At 43.7% G+C, this 27,097-nt stretch overlaps 1 protein-coding gene across 1 annotated transcript; it reads left to right on the top strand.

Annotated features, from left to right (window-relative positions):
* Positions 1-3,249: 3,249 nt before the first annotated feature.
* On the top strand, positions 3,250-22,350 carry LOC134287911 (SET domain-containing protein SmydA-8-like). Its single transcript, XM_062851121.1, has 3 exons — positions 3,250-4,744; positions 21,211-21,437; positions 21,609-22,350. The coding sequence occupies exons 1-3, from the start codon at positions 4,065-4,067 to the stop codon at positions 22,193-22,195; spliced, it is 1,494 nt and encodes a 497-aa protein (XP_062707105.1). The 5' UTR covers positions 3,250-4,064; the 3' UTR covers positions 22,196-22,350.
* Positions 22,351-27,097: the final 4,747 nt, after the last annotated feature.

Below are 27,097 nucleotides of genomic sequence, written 5' to 3'. Positions count from 1 at the left end.
TATTTTGGCCCACCAAATTAAACTTCAATTGATTGATGAAATGAAAGTTACCTCAGCAAAAATTTCAACATAGTTAAAACTACGTGAAGTTTACATCTTTTCTATTCATTTTTTGAGGCAGGGAACGCTTAAAAATTACGTAACGGTAAACAAAGATAAAATTTTGCTGCAATTGCCAGTTTTTACGCATTGTTGTATGATGTTACATAAAAAATGTTACGCAAAACGTGTATTTTTTTACATGACGTCAGTCACCATGCATAAATTTCGTAACGCTTCATGGAAGTGAGAAAGTCTAGTGATTTTGCTAAATATAAAGGCGTTCTACACATATTGTAATGTTCCCACTCATCAAAAATAAAGTAATTTGAATGATACGTAAATTGTCAAACATACATTAGATAACACATTGTTTCAGTCATCTACTGATTGCCGAGAAGGACAACTGGATAACTAAACACCTGAAAATTTCATCTTGTCGAAAAGCTGTCAGGACACAAATCGAATCGAAATTTTTAACTTGGCGAAAAGTTGTTAGAACAAATCGAACCCACAACAATCTCATTGTAAAATAAACGTATAACAGCCCAGATCATGGGAGGTCCCAAGTTGGCATGAATATTTTCTCCCTTTAGAGGGAACTGGAGAGATGGATCTGACAGGTGGTCCAAAATATGTCTACATCTGATTATGTTGAACATATTTTGGCCATACCTCAAATCACCATTTTAGTAAATATTATCGCTCCACCGAGGTTAAGAACAGTTTGTTTTGAGTTCTTACAAGGCCCTAACTACATTTACATGAAATAAATATTTATTTGTGAAATTTAATACCTCTTCGAAGCCGACTACAAATTTGTCATCTTCTTTGTTTTTGGTGCTTTTCCGTGCGTTTCATTGGAAGTGAAAACATTTTCTCTATTTTTGATACTGAACAGCATATTTAATTGACATCCAAAATAAAGGTCATCACATAGTTGAATACTTTTTGTGTTCCAATAAAAATTTACCAAGATTTAGTAGAGATTATGTGATAAATATCATAAAACTTTCTAGGTGGGCCAAAATACCTGCCCGGTCCAAAATACCTCCACTACCCTAGTCTTGGAATGTTTTACAAAATGTCTGATATCCTAATGAAAATTTTAGATTTTTACCAAATTTTTAAATTCCCGGAATTCTGAAAATGTTCATTAAGATTCTGAAATTGTTAAACAACAATTTATCATTCAGCTTGGTTTCGAATGTATCATTAGCATGTTATTCAAATTAAATATTTTGTGAACCTTTTAGAAATTCTTTCCAGAATAATTACTGTCAATATCTCGGCCTTCATGCTGTTTCAAACGTTTCGGGACGATATTTTTACTGACATCACTATCGTAAAACAATTCTGTGGCAATTTGTGTGTTGATAATGTGCACGATTCTAAAAGGAAAAAAAAATGACTCATCGCCGTCATTATCAGTCGTCCAGACAGGTTATAAATAATCTATTTTTATATTTATTTTTTCCTAAAATATGGAAAACTTCTTCATTTTAAAAATGTTTATGTTTTGCATTGCAATCCTCACAATGTTTTTTGTTAAATTCTCTGAACCTTAGTGATTAAAAAAAATTAAGAGCCCTTATTTCAGATTCTAAGAAAACTTTGAAACTGAAACTGAAATTTTGAACTGAAAGAATTAAAATGATAAAAATTCTTTGTAAACATGTGTTGGTGCGCCGCAACATTTTTGAAAAATCCAAAAGGCAGCAAAAAGTTTGGGAACCTCTAAGGGTTTCGGGTGATTTATCTAGCTCATTCGAATCTCGCCGGGGACTGCGACAAGGTGACGGACTCTCATACCTACTCTTCAACATCGCTCTGGAAGGTGTTATGCAACAGCCGGGGAACGATTTTCACAAAATCCGGTCAATTTGTGTGCTTTGCGGACGACATGGACATTATCGCCAGAACATTTGGAACGGTGGCAGAGCTGTACACCAGCCTGAAACGCGAAGCAGCAAAGGTCGGACTGGTGGCGAATGCGTCAAAAACAAAGTACACGCCGGTAGGCGGAACCGAACACGACCGGATTCGCGTAGGTAGTATTAATGCCATGATAGACGACGATAACTTGATTTTCGCCGTATAACGACGCTTAATGAACCCTTTCACTGAAGCGCAAGGAAAAATGGTTTTGTATTTTGTGTTTAAAACAGCTGTGTTATGAAGTGTGTTATAGCTGTGTTATAGTTATTTCGCCAATGTTGAGGAACACTTTAGAACTATGTAGAATATTCCACATATGAATCGAATTCCTAGGAAAGCCGATTGTTCCAAATTAAATGAGCGCTCAGTATTGAAGAACATGCAGTTGAATTTTAGGGTTTTGCAAAGAATTATAGGGTAAAAAATATAATTTGGACATGTATATAATTTGGACATGCACGGCGATGTATGCCTGGTTCCGGAGAGCTAATAAAAGAAGATACTCCTCAATATCGATTATTGGATCAAATAGACCCTATTCTGATGACTTATGTTGAAAATACGCACAACAATTAAAAATTTAATTCAAAATTATCGAAAATGTAAATTATTTCACTAAAACCCCTCAAATGCACAGGTATGCAAGACGACATACACTTCATAGTCACATACAATATTCACCTCGAAATGGTTGAATTGGGTTTTTAAATTAAGAAAAATTCAATGATTTTTCATTTTTAAATAAAAGAGCACCTTTTTCTGAGCCGCTATGATTTTTTTCAGATTTTTAGAACTTTATTTTGGTATCTAAAATCAATTTCAAAGAGATTTTTTTGAATCACCTTTTGACAGCTGGGCAACTGCTTGACAGCTCCGCCCAGTACAAAATGCGACGAGGGGTGATTCGACAAATCGCTCCCATACAAATTTCAAATTGATTTTTAAATAAGTTCCCGGGCACCAAAATTGATGAAAATTTGGATTTCGGCTCAGTTTGGCATGCAGATTCAGAATATGGAATTATCTCAACACCACTAAAGAAGCCAATTGATAATTGTAAGAAATTTAAAAGCCTTTTTGCAATGAAAAATGTTCAATAAAGAAGCATTAGGCATGCAATCTCCTAACATTAATCTAGAACGCTTAAAATAGGATGTGTCCAAAATACATTGCATGGTTTCTACTGTTAATATATTTTGGTCATCTGACGAACTACATGGGGATGCTGTGCGATTGCATACTTGGAGGCGTATTCTGTGGGTCTGACCACGATTTTAACAAAAACTGTAATAGTTATCAAAATAGATGCCTGCTAAGCGGAGAAATTTGATTATTTACAAGAAAATATTTGTTAATTTATGCAACTTTCATGATTTAGCAGTATTCATGGCTAAACATTGAGGTAATTGCTCTGTCCAAATTATATATGTCTGAGGGTGTCCAAAACATATATTCGTTGTCCAAAATGCAATTCTTACAGGCGATCGGAAATTACGATTTTCTCAGCTTAAAATGATTTCGTTAAGGTTTTTGTCACCAGGAACGCAAAGTACAATCATATTATCAGCGTATTGCTAACTTTGCGAAATAATCAATTACTTTCTAAGGAAGCTAGGGGACGCTTTTTTTCAACGTTGTCCTCAGCCTGTCTAAAATACATGAATTACCCTAACACGCAAGTTTGATTCGTTTATCAAGAATCTTTGTGACAATATATATTTAGGTAAATTGGCAATTTGACTTTTTCCATAGATGAAGATTAAATCGAGACGAATAATAAATACCTGAACAGTGATTTTAAAGCTTTCCCGTCGTTTGACTTAATCAAGCATTTATAGCTAAAAATAAGTAAGTAGGTATACAGATTTTAAAAATAGGCGCGTATCGTCGCGAGATGATCATGTTTGCTTGCGCTGCGCTATGCGCATTATTGTTCTAGAACTGACAGAGTTAACAAGCCGTGGTCAGTGAACCTATATATTCCCGAAGAAGGGGTTTACCTCAGATCAGTTTTTCAAGAACCACTTTACACGCAAGAAAGTCATATAATATTCATAATTGAAGGTTAAAGTGCAGTGTCAAATAAGATGAGTGAAGCATACAAAGTGCTGGAATGTCCCGAGCTGGGACGATATGCGGTATCAGCGAAAAATTTAAAAGCCGGTGAAGTGATCTTGGAAGAAACACCGTTTGCGATAGGGCCCAAAGTGGACAGTGCACCGTTGTGTTTGGAATGCTGCTGCCCGGTTGATGGAGGTGCAGACGGTCCCAAGTGTTCTACCTGTGGTTGGCCATTGTGTGAGGAATGTAACGACGATAAGGACAGTATTGTGTACCATAAGCAGGAATGTGCTCTATTTGTGAAGAATAAGGTCAAGTTTCAAAACGTTGAAGATTCGACCGCTAGCTGCATGCAATTGGATTGCATAACACCCCTGCGTATGTTATTTGCCAAGGAAGAACACCCAGAACGTTGGGATGCGGAGCTGAGTGTTATGGAGTATCATAATGATTCCCGAAAGGATGGTGCCACATGGAATCAGGATGAGCAGAATGTAGTTAAGTACTTACGGGGTCCATGCGGTTTAAAAGACCGATTCACGGAGGAAGTGATACAACAAGTGATAGGAATTCTAGACATCAACGCATTCGAAGTGCGAACGGCCAAAGGTTATTCCGGGCGCGGTTTGTACCCCCGACTGGGAGTCATGGCACATTCGTGCGTGCCCAACGTCGTACATTCTATTCATCCTAGTGATGGGTTCAGGTTCGTATTGCAGCTACGTAATGAATTTGTTCAAGGCATAGTTTTACACTTTACCCATGCGAGAAAGTGAGCTACGTTAAAAATTCGTAGAGCACAGCGTATCTAAAACGATGCTATGCGTTGCAGATTGTACAAAGCCAAAGTTCATTCATAAAACATTCAGATAAAAATCCTAAAAATCATTGCAGTTTGTACATTCTGAAATAAAACATATGAACATGTTCACTGAGGCAAAAATACCTACTTAGAAATTTAATAAGTCGAAACTTATGAACGGTCGATTTTTCTGTTTCATTACTCGCTTATTGATGTTATAGTTGTCGCGAATGCGTTTCATATCTACAACTTACGATTGACATACGCGACATTATTGTGAAAAAGCCATAATTGAAATCTATGAAAATCTTCACAGTGAGGGTATGGATTCCAGCTAGCTGCGTCTTAGACAAACAAGCATTACTCACAGATCATTTTTTGGAGCTATCGGACACTCAAAATCAAATTGATTTTATTTAAGTGCCCATAAACTCTGCCAAATCAACAACAACAATGAAATTATACGTAGGTAACAAGATGCATTCCTCTTAATTGATCCTAGCGTAAAAGTGACAAGAAGCAAGTTTCACTGAATTATGAGGTAAAAACAAAACATGCAAACTTGCATTCTTTAATGGACGTACAGTCGAATACTCTTCTTGTCACTTTATTCCAAGTGATTGATGAAGAGAAATCGATCATTTTACTTACCCGGTAATTCAAGACACATGACATGCGAGTTGGAGCTGAATTGTTTCATCAAAACATTCACAATATATGAATACGAATATCATTTTACTTGCGACATGATATTCATAATTACCATGTTAACTACGCCTGGTCGACCCCATCTAATTCTACACCACTGTGTAACACACACGGTGGTGATCCAGTGACTGTATGCGGGACGTCCAACGTGGTAGCAAAGATACAATAGACTGTCGGTTTTCAATCATATTACATCATTGCTTGCGAATTGTTTAGTAAGTACGCCATAATTTCTACACTTGAGAGTGAATTCGGTTTCAATTAAGATTTGTTGGGTGATACAGTTTCGAAGGAATTAATAGTTGAGCAAGAGGCCTGCAAGTTAATCCTAGAAAAGACGTTGGCTGGTATAGTTTGAAAGGGGTTCCACAATCGTCCGACAAGGGACACTGTTGCGAGAGTTACGATCTGAGGCTGGATCACTAAGAGTAAGCTCATTATGATTACGCAGAGGAGTAAGAATGCTAATGAATTTGTATTTTTAGGAATTTTATAATTTATCCCACCTTGAGAATAAATTCATTGAATTTAGGTCCAGTATCCTCATTGCCTTCGCAACATTTTATAAAATTCTCTTATAATGTCGAGACAATCAGCGGTTGTTGGAACGAATACTGATGGAACACCGCTACCTGGCCGCGTCGATGGATACAACCATGGAGTTGCAGGGATCACGGCCAGCGGCTCGAATAGTACACCTTCTGTTGCCATAGTACCCCATCCTAGCACTGGATTCAAGGTAAATGTTGATGTTGCCAATAATAACGTAATCGGAGTAGCCGGTACAAGCTCTGGAAATCCTGTCAATATCGGTCAAACAAACACCATTGTCAACGCCGGTACCTGAAGAACAAAATACATCTGAGTTACCAGAAGAACAGGAAAAAGAGCAAATACACTCCAAAAGTTTGGTGGAACGAATCTGTGGAGGAAGCCTGGAACAACAAGATGGAAGCAGTCAGAAAATTCAACGCGAACAGCACCATGGAAAATGCAATTCTGGTCAGACGTACCAGAGCGGTTTTCTTACGACGGAAAAAGGAAGGAATCCAGAAGCAGATAGAGGACTTGGCGTCATCCATCGACCCCCAAACGAGTTCGGCTGTGATATGGGACAAAATAGGGAGAATAATCGGGAAAAAAATCAACCGGAGAGTAAACAACCCTGTACAAGAGGACATGCAAATGGCAGAGAAGTTTTTCGATATCCATTTTGGAAAAACCGATGTGGACATCGAAGCACCGATATCGTACGGACCACTGTGTCAGTACAATCTCATGGACAGAGAAAAGTGGGACAGAATTCTCGCCCGGAAAAACGATAAATCCGCCCCTTCCAATGATAGAATCACTTACGGTATGTTAAAACAACTAAAACCGGATGTAACAAACATGGTAATCAGACAAATAAACGATATGTTTATTGCGGGCGCATTAACATATTCGCTTAAAGAAATAAAAGTAGTGGCAATACCCAAACACGGAAAAGATCAATCGACGGTTGAGGGTAAACGACCGATATCATTGATCCCCACCATCACAAAAGTGACCAACTCTGCAGTACTAGAGAAAATACAATCACACTTGTACAAAAACAACAGCCTCCCGAAGTTGTCCTTTGGGTTTCGCAAGAACGTGTCAACTAAAACCTGTCTGAACTTCGTTGTGGATTCTATCAAACAGAACAAAAGGGAAGGATTAATAACGGCCACTGTGTTCATCGACCTAAGCAACGCCTACAATTCGGTCAAAACCGATATTCTCGAAGGAATTATGTACAGGTTCAAGTTTCCTCATGAAGTGGTGACATGGGTGGTCTCCTTTATGAAAAACAGAAAAGTGACAATGCAAGTTGGGAACCGAACAGTGTCAAGAATGGTTAGTAACGGACTTCCCCAAGGGGACGTCATGTCCCCGACACTTTTTATCGTATACACCAGCGAACTACATGATCTAACTAATGGAGAAGTAACGTTAGTTCAGTTTGCGGACGACTTCTCCATAATTGTAACCGGGAAAAGCGTAGAAGAAGTAAGAAACAAGACACAAGAGGCACTTGACATGTTCCTAGAACAAACACAGCGATTGAATTTTGAAATCAACCCTATAAAAACCAAAATTGTCCTCTTTCATGGTGGGAACCGGACTTTTGACATCAAATTGAACGGAGTCACGGTAGAGACCGTAAAAAGTCACAAATATCTCGGACTGATAATCGATCGTTTCCTCAGCTTTGGCGAACAAACGAGGACGGTTAGGAGGAACATAGATGAACGGCTAAAAATGCTAAAAGTAGTATCAAGTGTGCGACACGGAGGCCATCCTCAAACGATGAATATGCTATTCACAGCTCATTTCATTTTTCATTTATTTAGTTAACATCAAATTCATGATAATACTGAATCAACAATTTGCCGCCATAATACTCGATTTGCAGCTGCAGCTCTCCAACGTCGGTCACGCCCAACACTCGCCAGATCACGCTCCACCTGGTCCGCCCATCGTGCTCTCTGCGCTCCACGCCTTCTTGTACCAACCGGATGGTTAGCAAACACCAACTTTGCAGGGTTGTTGTCCGGCATTCTTGCAACATGCCCTGCCCACCGTATCCTTCCGGCTTTGGCTACCTTCTGGATGCTGGGTTCGCCATAAAGTGCAGCGAGCTCGTGGTTCATCCTTCTCCGCCACACACCGTTCTCCTGCACGCCGCCGAAGATCGTCCTTAGCACCCGTCGCTCGAAAACTCCGAGTGCTTGCATGTCCTCCTCGAGCATCGTCCACGTCTCGTGCCCGTAGAGAACCACCGGTCTTATTAACGTCTTGTACATGGTACATTTGGTTCGGGGGTGAATCTTTTTTGACCGCAGTTTCTTCTGGAGCCCATAATAGGCACGACTTCCACTGATGATGCGCCTTCGTATTTCACGGCTCACGTTATTGTCAGCCGTTAGCAAGGAACCGAGGTAGACGAATTCTTCTACCACCTCGAAAGTATCCCCGTCTATCGTAACATTGCTGCCAAGGCTTGTCCTGTCTCGCTCAGTCCCACCTACCAGCATGTACTTTGTCTTAGCCGCATTCACCACCAGTCCGACCTTTGCTGCTTCACGTTTCAGGCGGGTGTACTGTTCTGCCACCGTTCCAAATGTCCCAGCAATAATATCCGTGTCATCCGCAAAACATACAAATTGGCTGGATTTCGTGAAGATCGTACCCCGGCTGTTGAGCCCGGCTCGTCGCATAACACCTTCCAGGGCGATGTTGAATAGTAGGCAGGAAAGTCCATCACCTTGTCGTAGTCCCCGTCGAGATTCAAATGAACTGGATAGTTCACCCGAAATCCTTACGCTGTTCTGCACACCGTCCATCGTTGCTTTTATCAGTCTAGTCAGCTTCCCGGGAAAGCTGTTCTCGTCCATAATTTTCCATAGCTCTGTGCGGTCGATACTGTCGTATGCCGCTTTGAAGTCGATGAACAGGTGATGCGTTGGGACCTGGTATTCACGGCATTTCTGGAGGATTTGCCGTACGGTGAAGATCTGGTTCGTTGTCGACCGGCCGTCGATGAAACCGGCTTGGTAACTTCCCACGAACTCATTTACTTTAGGTGAAAGACGACGGAAGATGATCTGGGATAGCACTTTGTAGGCGGCATTCAAAATGGTGATCGCTCGAAAGTTCTCACACATTAACTTGTCGCCTTTCTTGTGGATGGGACAGATTATCCCTTCCTTCCACTCCTCCGGTAGCTGTTCGGTTTCCCAGATCTTGACTACTAACTGGTGCAGACAGGTGGCCAACTTTTCCGGGCCCATCTTGATGAGTTCCGCTGCGATACCGTCCTTACCAGCCGCTTTGTTGTTTTTGAGCTGGTAGATGGCATCCTTAACTTCCCTCAGCGTGGGAGTTGGTTCGTTCCCGTCCTCTGCTGCACCAACATAGTCATTTCCTCCGCTGCCTTGGTCCTCCGTGCCTACATTCTCTTCGCCATTCAGGTGCTCGTCGAAGTGCTGCTTCCACCTTTCGATCACCTCACGTTTGTCCGTCAGGAGGCTCCCGTCCTTATCCCTGCAGATTTCGGCTTGCGGCACGTAGCCTTTGCGGGATGCGTTGAGCTTCTGGTAGAACTTGCGTGTTTCCTGTGAACGGCACAGCAGTTCCATTTCCTCGCACTCCGCTTCTTCCAGGCGGCGCTTTTTCTCCCGGAAGAGACGGGTCTGCTGCTTCCGCTTCTGTCTGTATCGCTCCACATTCTGTCGGGTTCCATGCTGCAGCATTACCGCCCGCGCTGCATCCTTCTCCTCCAGAACCTCTCTGCACTCCTCGTCGAACCAATCGTTTCGTCGACTCCGTTCTACGTACCCGATAGTGCTCTCAGCTGCGTTGTTGATGGCTGCTTTGATTGTACTCCAACAGTCCTCTAGAGGGGCCACATCGAGCACACCCTCGTCCGGCAACGCTGCCTCGAGATTCTGCGCGTATGCGGTGGCGACATTCGGTTGCTTCAGTCGCTCTAGATCGTACCGGGGCGGCCGCCGGTAATGTACGTTGTTAATAACGGAGAGTTTTGGGCGCAGTTTAACCATCACCAGGTAGTGATCGGAGTCGATATTAGCGCCACGATAGGTCCTGACGTCGATAATGTCGGAGAAGTGCCGTCCATCAATCAGAACGTGGTCGATTTGCGATTCCGTTTGTTGTGGTGATCTCCAGGTGTAACGATACGGGAGGCTGTGCTGGAAGAAGGTGCTACGAATGGCCATGTTCTTGGAGGCGGCGAAATCGATGAGGCGTAGGCCATTTTCGTTCGTCAGCTGGTGGGCGCTGAACTTTCCAATCGTCGGTCTGAATTCCTCCTCCTGGCCTACCTGAGCGTTTAGATCCCCTATGACGATCTTGACGTCGTGGTTTGGGCAGCGGTCGTACTCGCGTTCGAGCTGCGCGTAAAATGCGTCTTTGTCATCATCAGTGCTTCCGGAGTGAGGGCTGTGCACGTTTATTATGCTAATGTTGAAGAATCGGCCCTTGATCCTCAACCTGCACATTCTTTCGTCGATCGGCCACCAACCGATCACGCGCCTCTGCATGTCGCCCATCACTATAAAAGCTGTTCCCAGCTCACGTGTGTTGCCGCAACTCTGGTAGATGGTATGATTACCTCTAAACGTTCGCACCATAGATCCTGTCCAACACACCTCCTGCAGCGCTACGATTCCGAACCCGCGGTCCTTCAGTATATCGGCGAGTATACGGGTGCTCCCGATGAAGTTGAGAGATCTGCAGTTCCACGTACCGAGCTTCCAATCGCAAGTCCCTTTTCGTCGCTGTGGTCGTCGCCATTGGTATCGGTTCGCATTCTTCTCTTGTTGATTTTCCGGTGCTAGTCTTTTTTACGGCTGGCTCGCAGGGCCTGACACCAACCCACTAACCCAGGGAGCTGGGCTTACCTTCCCGGAAGCTACGGGTTCTGCATTGGCATTTCCTCCAACTACAGTGCTAAATAGCTAGGCTCGAGCGCCAGTCTTCGCCGGGGGTGGTGTTTTTAATGGGCGCCCAGGAGATAATATTTTACCTGAGCTTCCACCCCCTCACAGCTCTAATAAGGAATTACGTTGAATACGGGTGCTCGATTATCAACAATGCCAGTAAAACAAACAAGCAGACTCTTCAGATGGCGATCAACAGCTGTCTGAGGAAGGTAACGGGATGCAGCAAGACAACACCACTAAATACGCTGCTAGCAATAGCAGCACAGGTACCAAATGAAATTCGTTCAAAGTATGTAACAGCCAAGGAAGTCGCCAAAACCATCGCTCATCGTAATCCGGTATTTGAACAACTGGACGACCTGGACCAACACAACATAGACCCGGAAAAGCTGTCCTACACGGAAAGGATATACCTAGAGCATACTCCAATCTACCAAGACGTTAGTCCATTACTTTACGTTGAACTTACCGACACCAAAGTTAGCATTAACACGAGTGTTGGAATGAAGTTCAAAAAAGAGAACGTTAACACCAAAGCCATGAAACAAATGGTTCTGTGTCTTCTGAATGGAAAATACAGAAACCGGACTAAAATCTATACAGACGCGTCGAAGAATAACAACATCTGTGGAATTGGAGTATACATAGAAGCAGGCAACAGAAGACTTGCATGGAAACTGAAACACGAAACATCTATAATGACTGCGGAAATTGTAGCGATCTACATGGCCGTAAAGGAAGCGTTGAAGGCCGATCTGCGAGACGTCGTGATACTCACCGACTCACTATCGTCGTGTATGGTCCTGGAAAACAGCCAATACAGTGAATGGAGGAGCAACATGATCAACGAAATACTGCAAGCATGCTTGGACTGCAACATCGTGCTACAGTGGATCCCTAGCCACATTGATCTGGAAGGCAATGACATTGCTGACTACTTGGCGAAAAGAGGAACGGAACGGTCCAGCGAATTGGAACATCAGATCCTGTTGAAAGACGCTTTCCTGTATTTCCAAAAGCTGAAAGAAGAAGAAACGGATAAATGGTATAAAGATTATGCCCTAGAAAAAGGTCAGAAGTACTACGCTATTCAACAATCGTTTCCAGAAAAACCATGGTATTACCAAAAACAACTTGACAATCTCGAAACACGAACACTCAACCGGATCATGGCTGGCCATGATTACAGCAAATTTTGGCTACACAAAATGAAAATCGAAGATGATCCCAACTGCGAAATATGTGACGTCCTGGAAACGGCCGAACATGTTATCCTGCACTGCGTACGCTACGGTCAAACAAGAATGCAATTTTCCTTCGACTGCAAATTCAATAATCTTAAAGATGTCCTAGAATGCAAAGATGTAAACATTCTCAAAGAAATCGTTAAATTCCTCCAACAAATTAAATACAAGCTATAAACACTAAAAACAGTTAAACGATCCAAACATTCCAAAAGCGTTGAAACCTTGATTGAAACGTTGTGAAACGTTTCGCTAGGTCGACTTTGTCGACCAAACAGAGCGAAACGCCAACAAGGGTGGGCTGTCAAACGGACGTTAAACAAAACAGCTGGATATATGGTCGCTGTCACAGATCCAGTGGATACTCCACACAACCAGAAGAGAAGAAGAAGTACCGCGAATAACGTTAGAAGGAATCCGTTACGCGAAGTTCGTAGGAATGTAGATTATAGGTGTCAGTTGTGTGAGATACGTGACAATGAAGAAATGGTGCAATGTGATGGTTGCGATAGGTGGTTTCACTTCGTATGCGTTCATGTGACGGAAGACATCGCCAATGTAAGCTGGGTGTGTCCGAGTTGCAAAGCTTCTTCGTCTATCGTGCCCCCCCACCAATGCCGACCGCATAGCTGATAAGCAGCGAAACGTAGCCTCCCAAAGAAAGACCACATCATTACGGTCGAACAGCAAGGCCAGCTCAAGGAGCGAAGCGAGGCGGTTAAGAGAACTGGAGATGAAACAACTGGAGGACGAGTTTGAGTTAGAAAAGCGTTTCTTGGAGCAAGCTTCTGAAAGAGTGTGTAAGCGAAACATCGTCTGTGACTGAGGAAAGTGCTGAAGGAAAGCTATCGAAAATTGAAGAATGGTTAGCCGAAACAGAGCGTCACGGTGAGGCCGAGGATTCTGGATTAGTAGCGGAAGTGGCAAATGAGCAAACCCCGAACAGTTCGGGCGAACTCGAGGAGCACCACGCTCTGGAGGTCCAGCGTAATCTATATCCATCAATTCTCCGATCAAACCGGTGCGACCAACGCCTTTCGGGAAATCTACCCTTTTCGTCGGTACAGCAGCCGATTCAACAAGATCATCAGGCTGCGTTTGCGTCCACGCATCCACAGTACAACCGTCTCTCGCAAGGAGTGCACTATGCGAACAGCACCCAGCTGAATGCCGTTCACACATTTCGACAGAACGAACGTTGCCATGTTGGAGGTAACCAAGGACATTCCGTCTACCCTCAGAGTCAACCGAGAGTCGTGCTTTCGTCGCAACCAGAAAGGCAATGCGGTCAACATTCCAGAGAACTTCCAGTTGGACAACCATTTCGCCAACCGTCAGCTAGGAGAGAATTTGTCCCGGCGATGAATCCAAATCAAGTGAGTGAATTTGTTCCAGGTCAACGTTCGACACCAATTAGATATGCTCAGCAGGATTCAGGTTCACCAGCGTTGGATGACGAGACCGTCTGCATCCTCAACAGAAGTCAAATTGCAGCGCGACAGGCGGTGTTCAGGGATCTGCCAGATTTCGATGGCTCATTAGAGGACTGGCCACTGTTTTATGCCATGTTCAACTCGTCTACGCAGATGTGCGGGTTCACAAACGAGGAGAACATGCTCCGACTACGCAAATGTCTCAAAGGGAAAGCATTAGAAGCGGTGAAATGTGAGTTGCTCCATCCGTCGAACGTGGCGGATATTTTATCGACGTTGAAGATGTTGTACGGCCGGCCAGAGGCAATCATCCAGTCGATCGTCAAAAAGATTAGACATTTGCCTCAACCGAATACAGATAAACTTGAGTCACTAGTGAACTTTGCGTTAACAGTGAAAAACATGGTCGCCACGGTTAGAGCTTGCGAAGTCAACGACTTTATTTTCAATGCGTCACTTCGTTACGAATTGATCGAACGCCTTCCGGCAACTCTGAAGTTAGATTGGGCAAGGTTTGCTCGGAATTATGCAGATCCTAATCTAGCGGACTTTAGTACCTGGTTGTACACCATAGCTGAAGACGCAAGCACCGTGATGGCTACTTCAGGCCAGGAGCAAAGAACTCGAGGAAGTAAGAAGGATGGCTTCCTGAACTTCCACTCCGAATCGGAAGAGAACGATGAGAATGCAATTCATTTGCCGAGCAAGCTGATATCTGCTTCAACTCAGAGCCCCATCAGAGAACCGTGTTTGGTGTGCAAGGGAAGTTGCCCTGCTATTGCCAAGTGTAGCAGATTTGTCGATTTCGACTACGAGTCGAAATGGGCGACAGTGAAAGAATGCAAGCTTTGCCGCAAATGTCTACGAAAGCATAATGGTTCCTGTAAGCAGCAAAAGAAGTGTGACACGAATGGATGTGCATTTCTGCATCATCCCCTTCTCCATAAACCAGATATCCAGAACTCCAAATCTTCTGGATCGGTATCAGAGCCGACTGAACCCGAGCCAAGCTGTAATGTGCACCAAGGACAGTCTGCAGTGTTGTTCCGCATCGTCCTGGTCATACTGTACGGACCAAAGAAGACGATACAAACATATGCATTCATAGATGACGGATCTGAGCTCACCCTTATTGAGAGCACTCTTGCCGAAGAACTAGGTGTAGAGGGGCCCAAAAAGTCGCTATGTTTGAAGTGGACTGGTGGAACACGTAAAATTGAGAATGAATCACAGCAAGTCAACCTAAAAATATCCGGAGTAAACAGCGAAGCGATAAAGTTCGATCTTTTAGGAATCAGCACTCTATCCTCTCTACAGATTCGTCCTCAGACGATGCTATTCCCTGAACTGGAAAAACGATTTTCACATCTTAAAGGCTTGCCCCTCGAAACGTATCGGGAAGTCAGCCCACGACTTCTAATTGGATTGGACTACGCCAATCTCGGGCACAGCACAAGGAGCCGAGAAGGAAAATGGAATGAGCCTATCGCCGTGAATACTCGTTTGGGGTGGATGGTCTACGGGAACTGTTCTGGAAAAGCTGATGCTGTTGCATATAAAAACTACCATAGTGTGCAAAAGTGTGAATGTAATCAAGAATTTGATGACAGTCTCCACAAGGCTATGAAGTCCTACTTTTCGTTGGATAGCATGGGAATCGTCAAACCAAACAAGCTAATTCTTTCTCAAGAAGACCAGCGGGCACAAGCGTTGTTAGAGTCATTCACACGTCGAACGAACAATCGCTACGAGGCCGGCCTTCTCTGGCGATACGACAAAATTAGGCTGCCAAACAGCGAATCAATGGCTATTAGGAGGTGGAAGTGTTTGGAAAATCGGATGAATAAGGATCCAACTCTAGCTGAGGCGCTCAAGCAAAGGATTAATGAGCATATCGACAAGGGATACGTTAGAAAGCTGACTTCCGATGAAATCAACGAACCACATGCACGAGTCTGGTATCTACCGGTTTTCGCAGTTGTAAATCCAAACAAACCGGACAAGATACGGGTAGTATGGGACGCAGCGGCTTCTGTGCATAACGTTTCCCTAAATTCTGTTCTCTTGAAAGGACCCGATCAACTGACGTCGCTTTTATCTGTACTGATTAGATTTCGTGAGCACCGAGTAGCAGTTTGTGGTGACATTAAAGAAATGTTTCATCAAATACAGATACGCAAAGAAGATGAACATTCTCAACGATTCCTGTGGAAGGATGATGGCGAAAGTGAACCCAGCATTTACGTCGTTCAGGTATTGACCTTTGGTGCTTGCTGCTCTCCAAGTATTGCCCAACATGTGAAGAACAGCAATGCAAGACAGTTTGAGCAAAACCATCCAGAAGCAGTCGAGGCTATATAATCAAACGACACTACGTCGACGACATGCTCATTAGTGTGGAAACGGAGGAACGAGCTGTAAATCTGGCCCAAGAGGTGAAGGAAATTCACGCGCACGGTGGCTTTGAAATTCATCACTGGATTTCTAACTCCACAACAGTTCAAGCTGCACTGACAGAGACGGCTTCAAACGAGAAGAATTTGGACATCGGGGAGACAGATACAACCGAAAAAGTTCTCGGGATGTTTTGGAACACATCAACTGATTGTTTTACATACAAAAAATCATCCAGGTATGACGAATACTTGTTGTCAGGCAGCCGCCGACCGACCAAACGTGAAGTACTTAGAATACTCATGATGATTTTTGATCCAATGGGCTTCATAGCACATATACTGATGTTTCTGAAGGTACTCTTGCAAGAGATTTGGAGAACACCTGTCGGCTGGGATGATCCCATTGAAGACGCTCAGTTCGAAAAGTGGATGACGTGGTTATCCGTCTTTCCTAAGATGGAAACGATTGAAATACCGCGCTGCTACCGAAGTGTGACGTCAATTCAAGCGCTAGTTGAAATGCACACATTCGTTGATGCGAGTGAGAACGGGTTTGCGGCTGTTACCTATCTACGATTCCAGGAGGGAAATATTATCGAATGTGCATTAGCGGGAGCAAAGACCAGGGTAGCTCCGCTAAAATTCTTATCAATTCCACGCTCCGAACTACAAGCAGCTCTTCTCGGTGTTCGGTTGGCGGACAGTATAATGGCATCTCTCTCAATCACGATAAGCAAGCGACATTTCTGGACAGATTCCAAAGATGTTCTCTGTTGGCTGAAATCTGACCATCGCCGTTACAGCCAATTTGTTGCCTTTCGGGTGAGTGAAATTTTGGAATCGACCGAGATAAACGAATGGCGTTGGATTTCAACAAAACAAAATGTAGCCGATGAAGGGACAAAGTGGTCAAGACTGCCGGATCTATCGTCCGACAACCGTTGGTTCCGTGGACCAGATTTTCTTTGGCACGACGAGGACTCGTGGCCAGTCTCTCCCAGTTTTGGGAGTTCGACGGTTGAAGAGCTACGCCCACACCTTCTTATTCACACAACCGGAGCGGAGCCAATAATCGATCCACACAATTTCTCCAAGTGGTCTCATCTGCTTCGACGAACCGCTTACCTCTACAGATTCATCGGAAACCTAAGACGATCCACTAAAATGGAGCCACGTTTCAATGGTCCACTAACTCAGGAAGAGTTCGTTAAAGCTGAAAACTACTTGTTTCGCCAAGCACAATCAGAAACCTATGCAGATGAAATCGCTGTTCTGACTACAAATTGCACCAACAGCTCATCGAAGCGAATCATTCGAAACAATCCATTATTCCGTAGCGCTTTCGTTGACGAAAACGGAGTTATTCGGATCCACGGACGAACTCAAGCATGTCCATTCGTCAACCGTGATGCTGTCAACCCTATAATACTACCGCGGCAACACCGTATTACATGGTTAATCGTAGCCGACGCTCATGAAAAGTTTAATCACCAGAACCACGCCACGATCATCAACGAGCTTTTGCAGCGTTACCGAATTCCTCAAATCAAGGCTACATATCACACGGTTCGTCGAAATTGCCAATATTGCAAAATCCAAGAGGCAACCCCGCAAGCACCATTGATGGCCAACCTTCCTCAGTCACGTTTAGCAGCTTTCAGTAGTCCTTTCACCTACATGGGAGTGGACTATTTCGGCCCAATGCTAGTCTCAGTTGGTCGTCGCTCCGAGAAACGGTGGGGGGTTCTCGCCACATGCTTAACCACTCGCGCCATTCACTTGCAAATAACTCACACACTGACAACCGACTCGTGCGTTATGGCAATCCGGAACATCATGGCTAGGAGGGGAGTTCCCGCTGTCATATACTGCGACCGTGGAACCAACTTTCAAGCTACCAGCAAGGAACTAAAGTTCGCAATGCAGCAGCTCGACCACGACCGACTTGCAAATGAGTTCACTTCAAGCCACACTCGGTGGTCCTTTATCCCACCTCTTTCGCCTCACATGGGAGGAGCGTGGGAACGGTTGATCCGTAGCGTTAAGCAAAATCTTGCTGTGTTGCAACCCAGCAGACTACCCACCGATGAAGTTTTACAAAACGCATTCATAGAAGTGGAGAACATCGTGAACTCCAGACCACTAACTGATATTCCGGTAGACAATGACGATTCGCCCGTGTTGACGCCTAACCACTTCTTGTTAGGTTCAGCAAATGGCCTGAGGTCATGGGTTCCATTTGATGATAGTCCCGTGACCCTCCGAAACTGCTATACCCAGTCCCAAGCCATGGCAAACGTATTCTGGAAGCGGTGGTTACGAGACTATCTGCCAACAATTACACGAAGGTCCAAGTGGTTTACACAGGTCAAACCAATCACCGTTGGAGATATCGTCATCATCGTTGACCCGAAGTTACCCCGAAACTGTTGGCCAAAGGGCAGAGTCATTGCTACGCACAAGGCTCCAGATGGTCAAGTCCGTCGTGCCACCGTACAGACTGCGTCCGGTGGAATCTACGAGCGATCAGCAGTATCGTTGGCTGTTCTCGACGTCGGCGTTAGAGAAAATACGCAGCCCGGGAGTCCATTGCGCATTTCGGGGGGGACTGTTAACTACGCCTGGTCGACCCCATCTAATTCTACACCACTGTGGAACACACACGGTGGTGATCCAGTGACTGTATGCGGGACGTCCAACGTGGTAGCAAAGATACAATAGACTGTCGGTTTTCAATCATATTACATCATTGCTTGCGAATTGTTTAGTAAGTACGCCATAATTTCTACACTTGAGAGTGAATTCGGTTTCAATTAAGATTTGTTGGGTGATACAGTTTCGAAGGAATTAATAGTTGAGCAAGAGGCCTGCAAGTTAATCCTAGAAAAGACGTTGGCTGGTATAGTTTGAAAGGGGTTCCACAATCGTCCGACAAGGGACACTGTTGCGAGAGTTACGATCTGAGGCTGGATCACTAAGAGTAAGCTCATTATGATTACGCAGAGGAGTAAGAATGCTAATGAATTTGTATTTTTAGGAATTTTATAATTTATCCCACCTTGAGAATAAATTCATTGAATTTAGGTCCAGTATCCTCATTGCCTTCGCAACAACCAATATTGATTTCTTTCAGTAGTTGATTTCAATAAGTGCAAACGATAGTTACAGCTTTGATCCAATGATATTCCTAAGCAAAACTTATGATTTTGGTAAGTGTCTGGATATAAAAATTTTGCCCTCCTAATCATAAGTGTAATTTATGGCTTTCAACAATAATGGTGTGTCACCAAATCTTAAGGGGATCTTATGCTCTTCCTAAGTTTTTTTGCCTCAGTGTAGGGTCCACATTGCCAATGTGCTAAGAAGAAGAAGGATGTTAACGAGTTCACAGTCATGTCCCTTATTCCCTTAGCTTTCCAACAGTTTATCTTGGGATTTTTACCGATATATGTTTTGGATTTCCTCACTGAATTTCTCCCGTAGCTGCTCACAGGATTACATGAGATATTCAGAGTTCCTCTCCTCTATTTCTCCGGGAATTTCTCTTAAGGAATTTCGTAAGTTATCCCGGGAGACATTCTGAGGAAAACTCGTGGAAAAACCCCTACAGGAACTCTGAGCGTACCCATTAAAGAAATCCCTAGAGAAGTATTCAGTATCTCGAGACAATTTCCGGTAAAGACTCCAGGAATAGTAAAGACTGGAAATAATGTAGAGAAAATCTGTAAAAAGATGTCAAGGTACCTGTAAGAAATCCGATACAACCACGAGGAACAGCCTGATACTGAAAGAAATTACCGAAAGAATTCAATGAGAAATATCAGCAATACCTCCTTTAGAAATCACAGAAGACACTCCGGAAAAAATCTTAGGAGGAAGCCCAGGGTAAATTCGGGAAAAGAAACTCTTAGAGGCATACCAGGATCAACACCGGAAGGAATCTTCTGAGAGAAGTTCCAGAAGAAACTCAGAGAGAAATCTTAGGTAAAACCATAAGCGTAACTAGGTCATAGCTCTAGGGGGGGCCAAAGCCATGTCGGTATAGGTTTTTTACACTAAAACGATACTTTTCGCCTAAATTGTGTGATTTTTTTCCAAAATGGATTATTCTGGAGGGGCCAGGCCCCCCCTGGCCACCCCCTATTTACGCCAATGGGTAAAACTTCAAAATAAACCCCGTGAGAACTTTTAAGAAATATCCCAGCTAAATCTCTAAAACTAGGAAAGAACTCTAGAAAAAAGCTCACATAAAATTCTGGAAAAAAATCGGAAGAATTCGTGGGAACTCCTGCAGAAAATTCGTTAAAAATCCTATAAAAAATCTTTAGAGAAACTCTAGTAGAAATCCCAGGAATAACTCCTGTCGTAACTCTGAGAGAATTTTTCGGAAGATCTCCCGGGGAAGTCCCAAAAGGAACACCGGAAGGAGTCGCGTAAAATATACAAGATTAATCCCGACAGATATTCTAGGAGACATTCTGCAACAACTTCTACGATTTATACCGCTAGAAATTCTTATATGTAGAGATTTCGGGACCAATTCTGGTGGGAATCCTACGAAAATTTCTTTGAGCAAAACCGAAGACTACTTTATCAAGAAGAAGACATGCATCTCTGTTGTTTTCCCATACTAACGGCATGCGACACCGACGGCACCGCCGCCTGTTGAGCTAAGGTGGTACCTGTGTATAAAAGTATAAGAGTAGGTAATGCCCAATTTTGTTTTCTCCAGTCATGTTTCATTTGGGGTCATTGAGTTGTCCAAAAAAAGTCTCACGAAACCTACTGCAAGCCTATATATATACGTGAGAACAAAAGATGTTTACAAAGTTCTTACAGATAGATTAACACGGGAAATCTGAACACAAACCACTACCACACAGGAATTTGGATTGGTCAATACATAGTAAACCCCTCCGCCCCAAAGGTTTAAAAAAATCCATACATCAGATGTTAGATTACTACAATGTATGACGGACGTCAACAAGCAATCAATTTTCGATACATGACATTAAATTTCGACAGTTGTTTTTTAAAGTTGAAAACCTTATTAGTTGTGACATCTTTTTAGTAACGTTTCTACCATTGTGTCTTCAACAGGCTTACCGCCAGGGTAGCAATCGACATCCCGGAAGGAGAAAAGCTGTACACTGTTTATACGTACACCCTGACCGGGACCAGTACGCGCCAAGCTGCATTAAAATCAAGCAAATACTTCACGTGCCGATGCCCGCGATGCTTGGATCCAACCGAACTGGGCACGCACTTTAGTTCGCTGAAATGCCAGAAATGTGACAACGGCCTGATCATATCGTCCGATCCTTTGGGTAAGATAAGCATTGCGAATTTTAAACACTTCGGTCTTCTACTAAGTTTTTTTTAATGGGTTTCTGGAATTTCATACTGCGTATGACCGCATTTAAAAGGGTGTACGAGCTTCAAAATTTAAAGCAATCAGAATAATCATCTATTTATATATCATCTATATCTTTTTACAGATGATGAGGCAGAGTGGAAATGCACAGGTTGCGAGTTCAAAACCCGAGGAGCCGCTGTCCAGAAAGCGATTCAGGTTATGCAAGCCGAAATAGATATGCTGTCCGGTATGGAATACGGACCGGAGCGACTGGCGGCATTCGAGAAGCTCTACAAGAAATACCGCAGCGTGCTGCATCCGTTGCATTTCATCAAAACTTCCATTCGGCAGAGTTTGATCGAGCTGTACGGTAGGGTGCCGGGCTACGAGATGCCAGAGCTTCCGGACATTCTGCTGGAGCGTAAAATAGAGCTGTGTCGCGATATTCTTTGGGTGCTGAATTACTTTGAGCCTGGAAAGACCCGATCCCGGGCAATGATTCTGTACGAACTTCATGGGCCGATTGTCATGTTGGCGCAGTCACAGTACCGACAAGGAGTTTTGAGTGGAGAACCATTGAAGAAAAAGCTTGAGGAGGCCGCCCTAATGCTTCAGGAATGTTCCAGCATTTTGGAGTGGGAGGATCCGGCTTCACCGGAGGGAATTCTAGCGAATGTTGCTAAGCAATCGCTTGAGCAGCTGCGAGAAAGCATAAAAGTCATATCGTGAAGCCATTTGCGAGCTAGAATCTAGTCAGCTTAAATGCTAGGTATAGAATTTAGAATATCTGCTGTGCTGTCCCCCAATATTTATGTACCTTTCAATTGCATTACCTAGTTTTATGTTATGTTGTGTTAATAAACGAAAATGTTATTTTGATTATATATTTGGGTTTTTATGTTCATTTGAAATTTCCTTATTCGAAATTTTCAAACCTTTCGGTATTATGATAGAAATTAGTCCAGTTCAACCGATTGTGTTAGTGACGGAGCTTCTGAAGAAATTCCAGTAAAGTTTAGGAAGAATACCTGGAGACACTTAATTCTGTTTGGGACCTGAAACATGGAACTAACAGGCAACTACTACAGTGCGTGAGTGTTGGTGATCCTCTATTTTAAGGCGAGCATGTCATTTGCTACGTCAAGTTGTTGGTCAATGTGGGGACGTGAAAGGAAATAATGACTGTAATAGTTTGCTTATTTGGACAATAGAGCTGTAAATAAAGTTAAACGGTTAAGATGAGAACAACTGGTTCAAAACAAGGGCGCCAAAATAGCAAATGCTCCACTATTGTTTATTGTTGTTGTTTATTTATTTCATCAACAGGCTGGGTGTAGCCCCAATGATGGTTAAGTATGATACAATAACATGGTCAAGAAACTAATAAAAAATAATACAGAGACAACATTCATCGAAACAAAACTTGATCAGGAGTTAAAACTAAAGTGCACTATCAGCGTCCGTCATTTCGCCCTGCGAGGAACGCCGAAAACCTCCGGCGAAGAGTCTCACGTGAGAAGTGGAAATCAAACAACGAAGCTACTCTATTGAATACCCGCTGCAAGCCGCTGATCGCACCGTGTATCCCATAGTTCGTTCGACGTAGAGGCAGTCTCAGCATGATACTATTTCGAAGCGATCTTGGCTGAACGTTCAAATCGATTTGCTCCAGAATCGCCCCACAATCGATTCGGCCCTGGAGCGTATCAGCTACGGTCAGTGCTCTGGTTACATCTCGTCTCGAGCGGAGTAGTTGTAGATCAATCAGCTGACATCGGTTCTCGTAGCTCGGCAGGCGAAACGGGTCCCTCCAAGGTAGTCGGCGGAGTGCGAACCGAAGAAAGCGACGCTGAACGGATTCAATTCTTTCGGCGCCGTTATTGTAAGCAGGACTCCAGACAGCAGCGCAATATTCAAGGGTGGAGCGCACAAGCGAGCAATACAGTGCTTTTAAACAATAGATGTCGGAGAAATTCTTGGCGATCCTGAATATGAATCCTAGATTCCAAGACGCTTTGTCGATAATGAATGAAATGTGTTGCTTGAAAGTTAGCTGCGAGTCCAGTATAACACCCAGGTCATTCACGTGAGTCGTGCCAAGGAGACTATAGTCAAAGACGATTGGCTGCTTCTTACGGGAGAACGTTATAACTAGAACACTTGGCAGGATTTACTACCTTTCTGTTCAGAGAACACCAATTAGCGAAGTGATTTACCTGATTTTGCAAATCAAGGCAATCGTAGAATGAGCGGATTTTCAGGAATATATTGAGGTCATCAGCGTAAGAAAGTCGAGGCCCTTTGATGACAACATGCACGTCGTTGAAGTAGATCAAGAAGATCAACGGTCCTAGATGGCTTTCTTGTGGTATTCCGGAACTACCAACAAATGCTGGTCGGTGAGATATGACAAAAAACCAGTTCAGAAGATAGCCGCCGACGCCAAGTCGGTCGAGCTTCGCAACTGCGATAGTGTGATTCAGCTTGTCGAAAGCGGCTGAGAGGTCGGTATAGATGACGTCTATCTGAGCTTTATCGGATAAGCTGTTAGTTACATACGAAGTGAGGCACAGAAGATTGGTGAAAGTAGAGCGTCCGGAAGTGAACCCATGTTGATCGTCGCTCAGGAGTTGCTTGCAATGCGACAGCAGTGGTTTCATTATGACCAACTCAAAAAGCTTCGACACGGCACACAAAGACGTAATTCCGCGGTAATTATCGACGTCACGTTTACTTCCTTTTTTGTGCACTGGAAACATTTGTGCGAATTTCCAGCACGAAGGGAATGAACCGCTGGACAGTGACAGCTGAAACACAATATGGAGCGGAACTAACAGACAGTCGATATGCTTCTTAACAAATGTAGACGGTACACTGTCTGGTCCAGGGTTGTCAGACGATTTAAGCTGAGTGGCGGCCCGGCGGATCATGCCATCGTCGATATCGATTACACTCATTTAGTGGAACGTTGTTGGCTGCGATGGTAGCCTGACTATCGCTCACCAACTCGTCGCTAAATACGCTTGCGAATTTTTGGGCAAAAAGCCGACAGATCTCGTCAGTGGTAGAGGCGGTTTGACCATTCAGCTGTCCAGCAGTTTTGATTCTTTGCGCTGTTCGTTCACGTATTTCCAGAAAGTCTTCGGATGACTTTTCAGCTTAGTCTCAATACCTCGCTGGTACCGCTGGAAGGATAGCCGGCTAGCCCGTTGATATTCATGATTGAGCCTCACATAGTGGTTTCTAAGCGGAAGGGTCCGGTGTGTTGAGAATTTCCGCAGAGCTGCTTTCTTAGCAGACTTCATCTTTCGCAGTTGGCGGGTTTGCCATGGATGCCGAGGCTCTTGATGATGAATTTTCTTGGGTACGTGCCTCTCGATGACGTATGCCAAGACATGGGAAAAAGTTTGAGCGACGGCTTCAACGTCACAAGGATCAAGAACATTTTCCCACTCAATACTGGATAGAACTTCTCCAATACTTCGATGATCGGCTTTCTGGAAGTTGTGGGATACGGTGGCGGGACGATCGAAGAACTTAAGGGGGTGATATTCCTCAAAGGCCAAAATCAACGGAGGATGATGAGGGACGTCTTTAACCAGAGAACACGGAGCTGTGGAAACGAACGGCGCTTTATCCCGGGCACTTACGAAGCACATCCCGAATAAAACGATATCATACGGCTCTGATACAGTAAATCATTTTCTGATTATTCGTGGAATCATAAAATGGATCATAAACCGATGATTATGTGAATGATATTAATGATACCAGGAATCATATTCGGAGTTTGAATGATAGACCGAATGGGTTGTTAAGTATCGTTACCATTCAAAAACGGCATTTTTCACGAACAAAAATTTCATCAAATTATACACGTTATAATCACTTTATCATTGATTTTATGATACACTGAATAATGAAAACAAAAACTGAAATATTTCACAGCTCTGCTTTACCGACTTAAAAAATGATACACCCCTGCTGCAGATCCATCTTCTGTCAAAGTTCGTGACGTCATCTGTTGTGTTTATTTTGGTGCTGCTGGAATTTTTTTGTTACACAGTTGGGAATTGAACTGTTGGCTGCTGCTGGGCTGGTGACTCCGTTTTATTTTCTCGTGGGGTGTTTTACTTGTTGGACCACATCGACAATGTGCTCGCGTGTGTTTAGAAGGTAGTTTTGTAAAGTTCAAAAGTTGAAGTATGCAGAGAACGATACGATGGTACTTTTGTCTTGGGCCTCAATGCGGGTCGCCGCACTACTTTGTTGTTTCATGAAAGGTGAGTTATTCTTATACTTAGGTGATGCGTCATTGCAGTACAAAGAGTTAGTTACCAGTTCGCAGACGATACACAGGGGCGGCAAAACATGCTGCGGAGTGATCGAATTGCTGCCCGTTGTGCGGTTTCCATGATCACTACCATGCGCATAGCATACACTAGTTATTATACAACTCCTCTGCATCCATTTAAACCAAGCTGTTAACACATAACCAGTAAATTTGGGCAAATCGAATCATTCAAAATTGTATATTTATCATTGGGTGTGTCATTATCATTTGTTCTATGATACATGAACAGTATTGAAAAATCCTATTTTTATAGTTTACATCATCTGATCATTGGGCAATCATCGCTTGTATGATTATCATTCAGTGAATAGAAAGCTTATAATATGCACGATACCACGAATTGTAAAAATCTATTCGGGCAGATCTAGAGTACGACCATTTTCGTTGGTCGTGGAGTTGAATTGACTGAGCGTGGCAGCGCTATAGCTGTCCAGCAGAATGACAGCACTAGCTTGGATGGACAAATGTTCTGGATCTGGATAGAGAAAGCCACTGTGCGATGGTATTGTCGGGCCGCCACCAAACCGGACTTCGCACAATCAAGTCGCGACGCGACCCAACTCGCGACGTTTTTTAATCATGTCAAATGTAGTGCGCATCCTTCCCGTTGTTGTCAGCAACACAGCGCACTAGATGCGAAACAGTTGCGACACTTGTGGACCAAGAAAATGGCAATTTTTGATTGAATGTCGGTCTTGATTCCAACCGGATAGACAATATCCTTGAGATGCTGCTAAAATTGAAGGCGCCCAGGATGAAGACGTCGTCAATCGGAGAGGCAGACTCCATAACAGCGAAAACAGATTGACAGTGGGCTTCGATGAGTTCGTTGTCACGATTCCGATCAGGAGGAATGTACAACGAGCACAAAACAATATGCGGTCGCCCAGTTTCACGGATATCCAAACCTGTTCTAGGCGTTTCCACAACTCGTTTTCGATGATCTTCGCCTTGAACCTAGAACGAACAGCTGCAAGAGTGCCTTCTCCTGTTAATTGACGGCTGTTGCTCGGATTCCGGTCGCATCGGAACACCTCATATTCCGATCCAAACACCTGATTGGAGAGCGTGCGGGAGTCTAGCCATGTCTCGGTTAAGACAACAATGTCGTAGCAAGCATCCGAAACGGCTAAACGGTAGTCCTCGATGCTTGAGTTCATTCCGCCGACGTTTTGGTAGTACACAGCGTTATCAACTCGGAAATAATGGAACCAATCCAACATATGAATCAAAGCCTTTAAGGACGTTTCTTTCCTTATCACAACCAACGCGTGCCA

Source organism: Aedes albopictus, chromosome 2 (assembly GCF_035046485.1).
Source record: "Aedes albopictus strain Foshan chromosome 2, AalbF5, whole genome shotgun sequence".
NCBI lineage: Eukaryota > Metazoa > Arthropoda > Insecta > Diptera > Culicidae > Aedes > Aedes albopictus.
Note: the sequence above shows the minus strand (reverse complement) of the source record. Positions and strands in the feature narration are given on the sequence as shown.

Bases quoted from the DNA above. Each gene is read 5' to 3' on its own strand.
- LOC134287911 (XM_062851121.1), top strand. From the start codon at position 4,065: ATGAGTGAAGCATACAAAGTGCTGGAATGTCCCGAGCTGGGACGATAT. The intron at 4,745-21,210 runs GTTCGTATTGCA...TGTCTTCAACAG, and splicing joins CATCCTAGTGATGGGTTCAG to GCTTACCGCCAGGGTAGCAA. The intron at 21,438-21,608 runs GTAAGATAAGCA...ATCTTTTTACAG, and splicing joins CATATCGTCCGATCCTTTGG to ATGATGAGGCAGAGTGGAAA.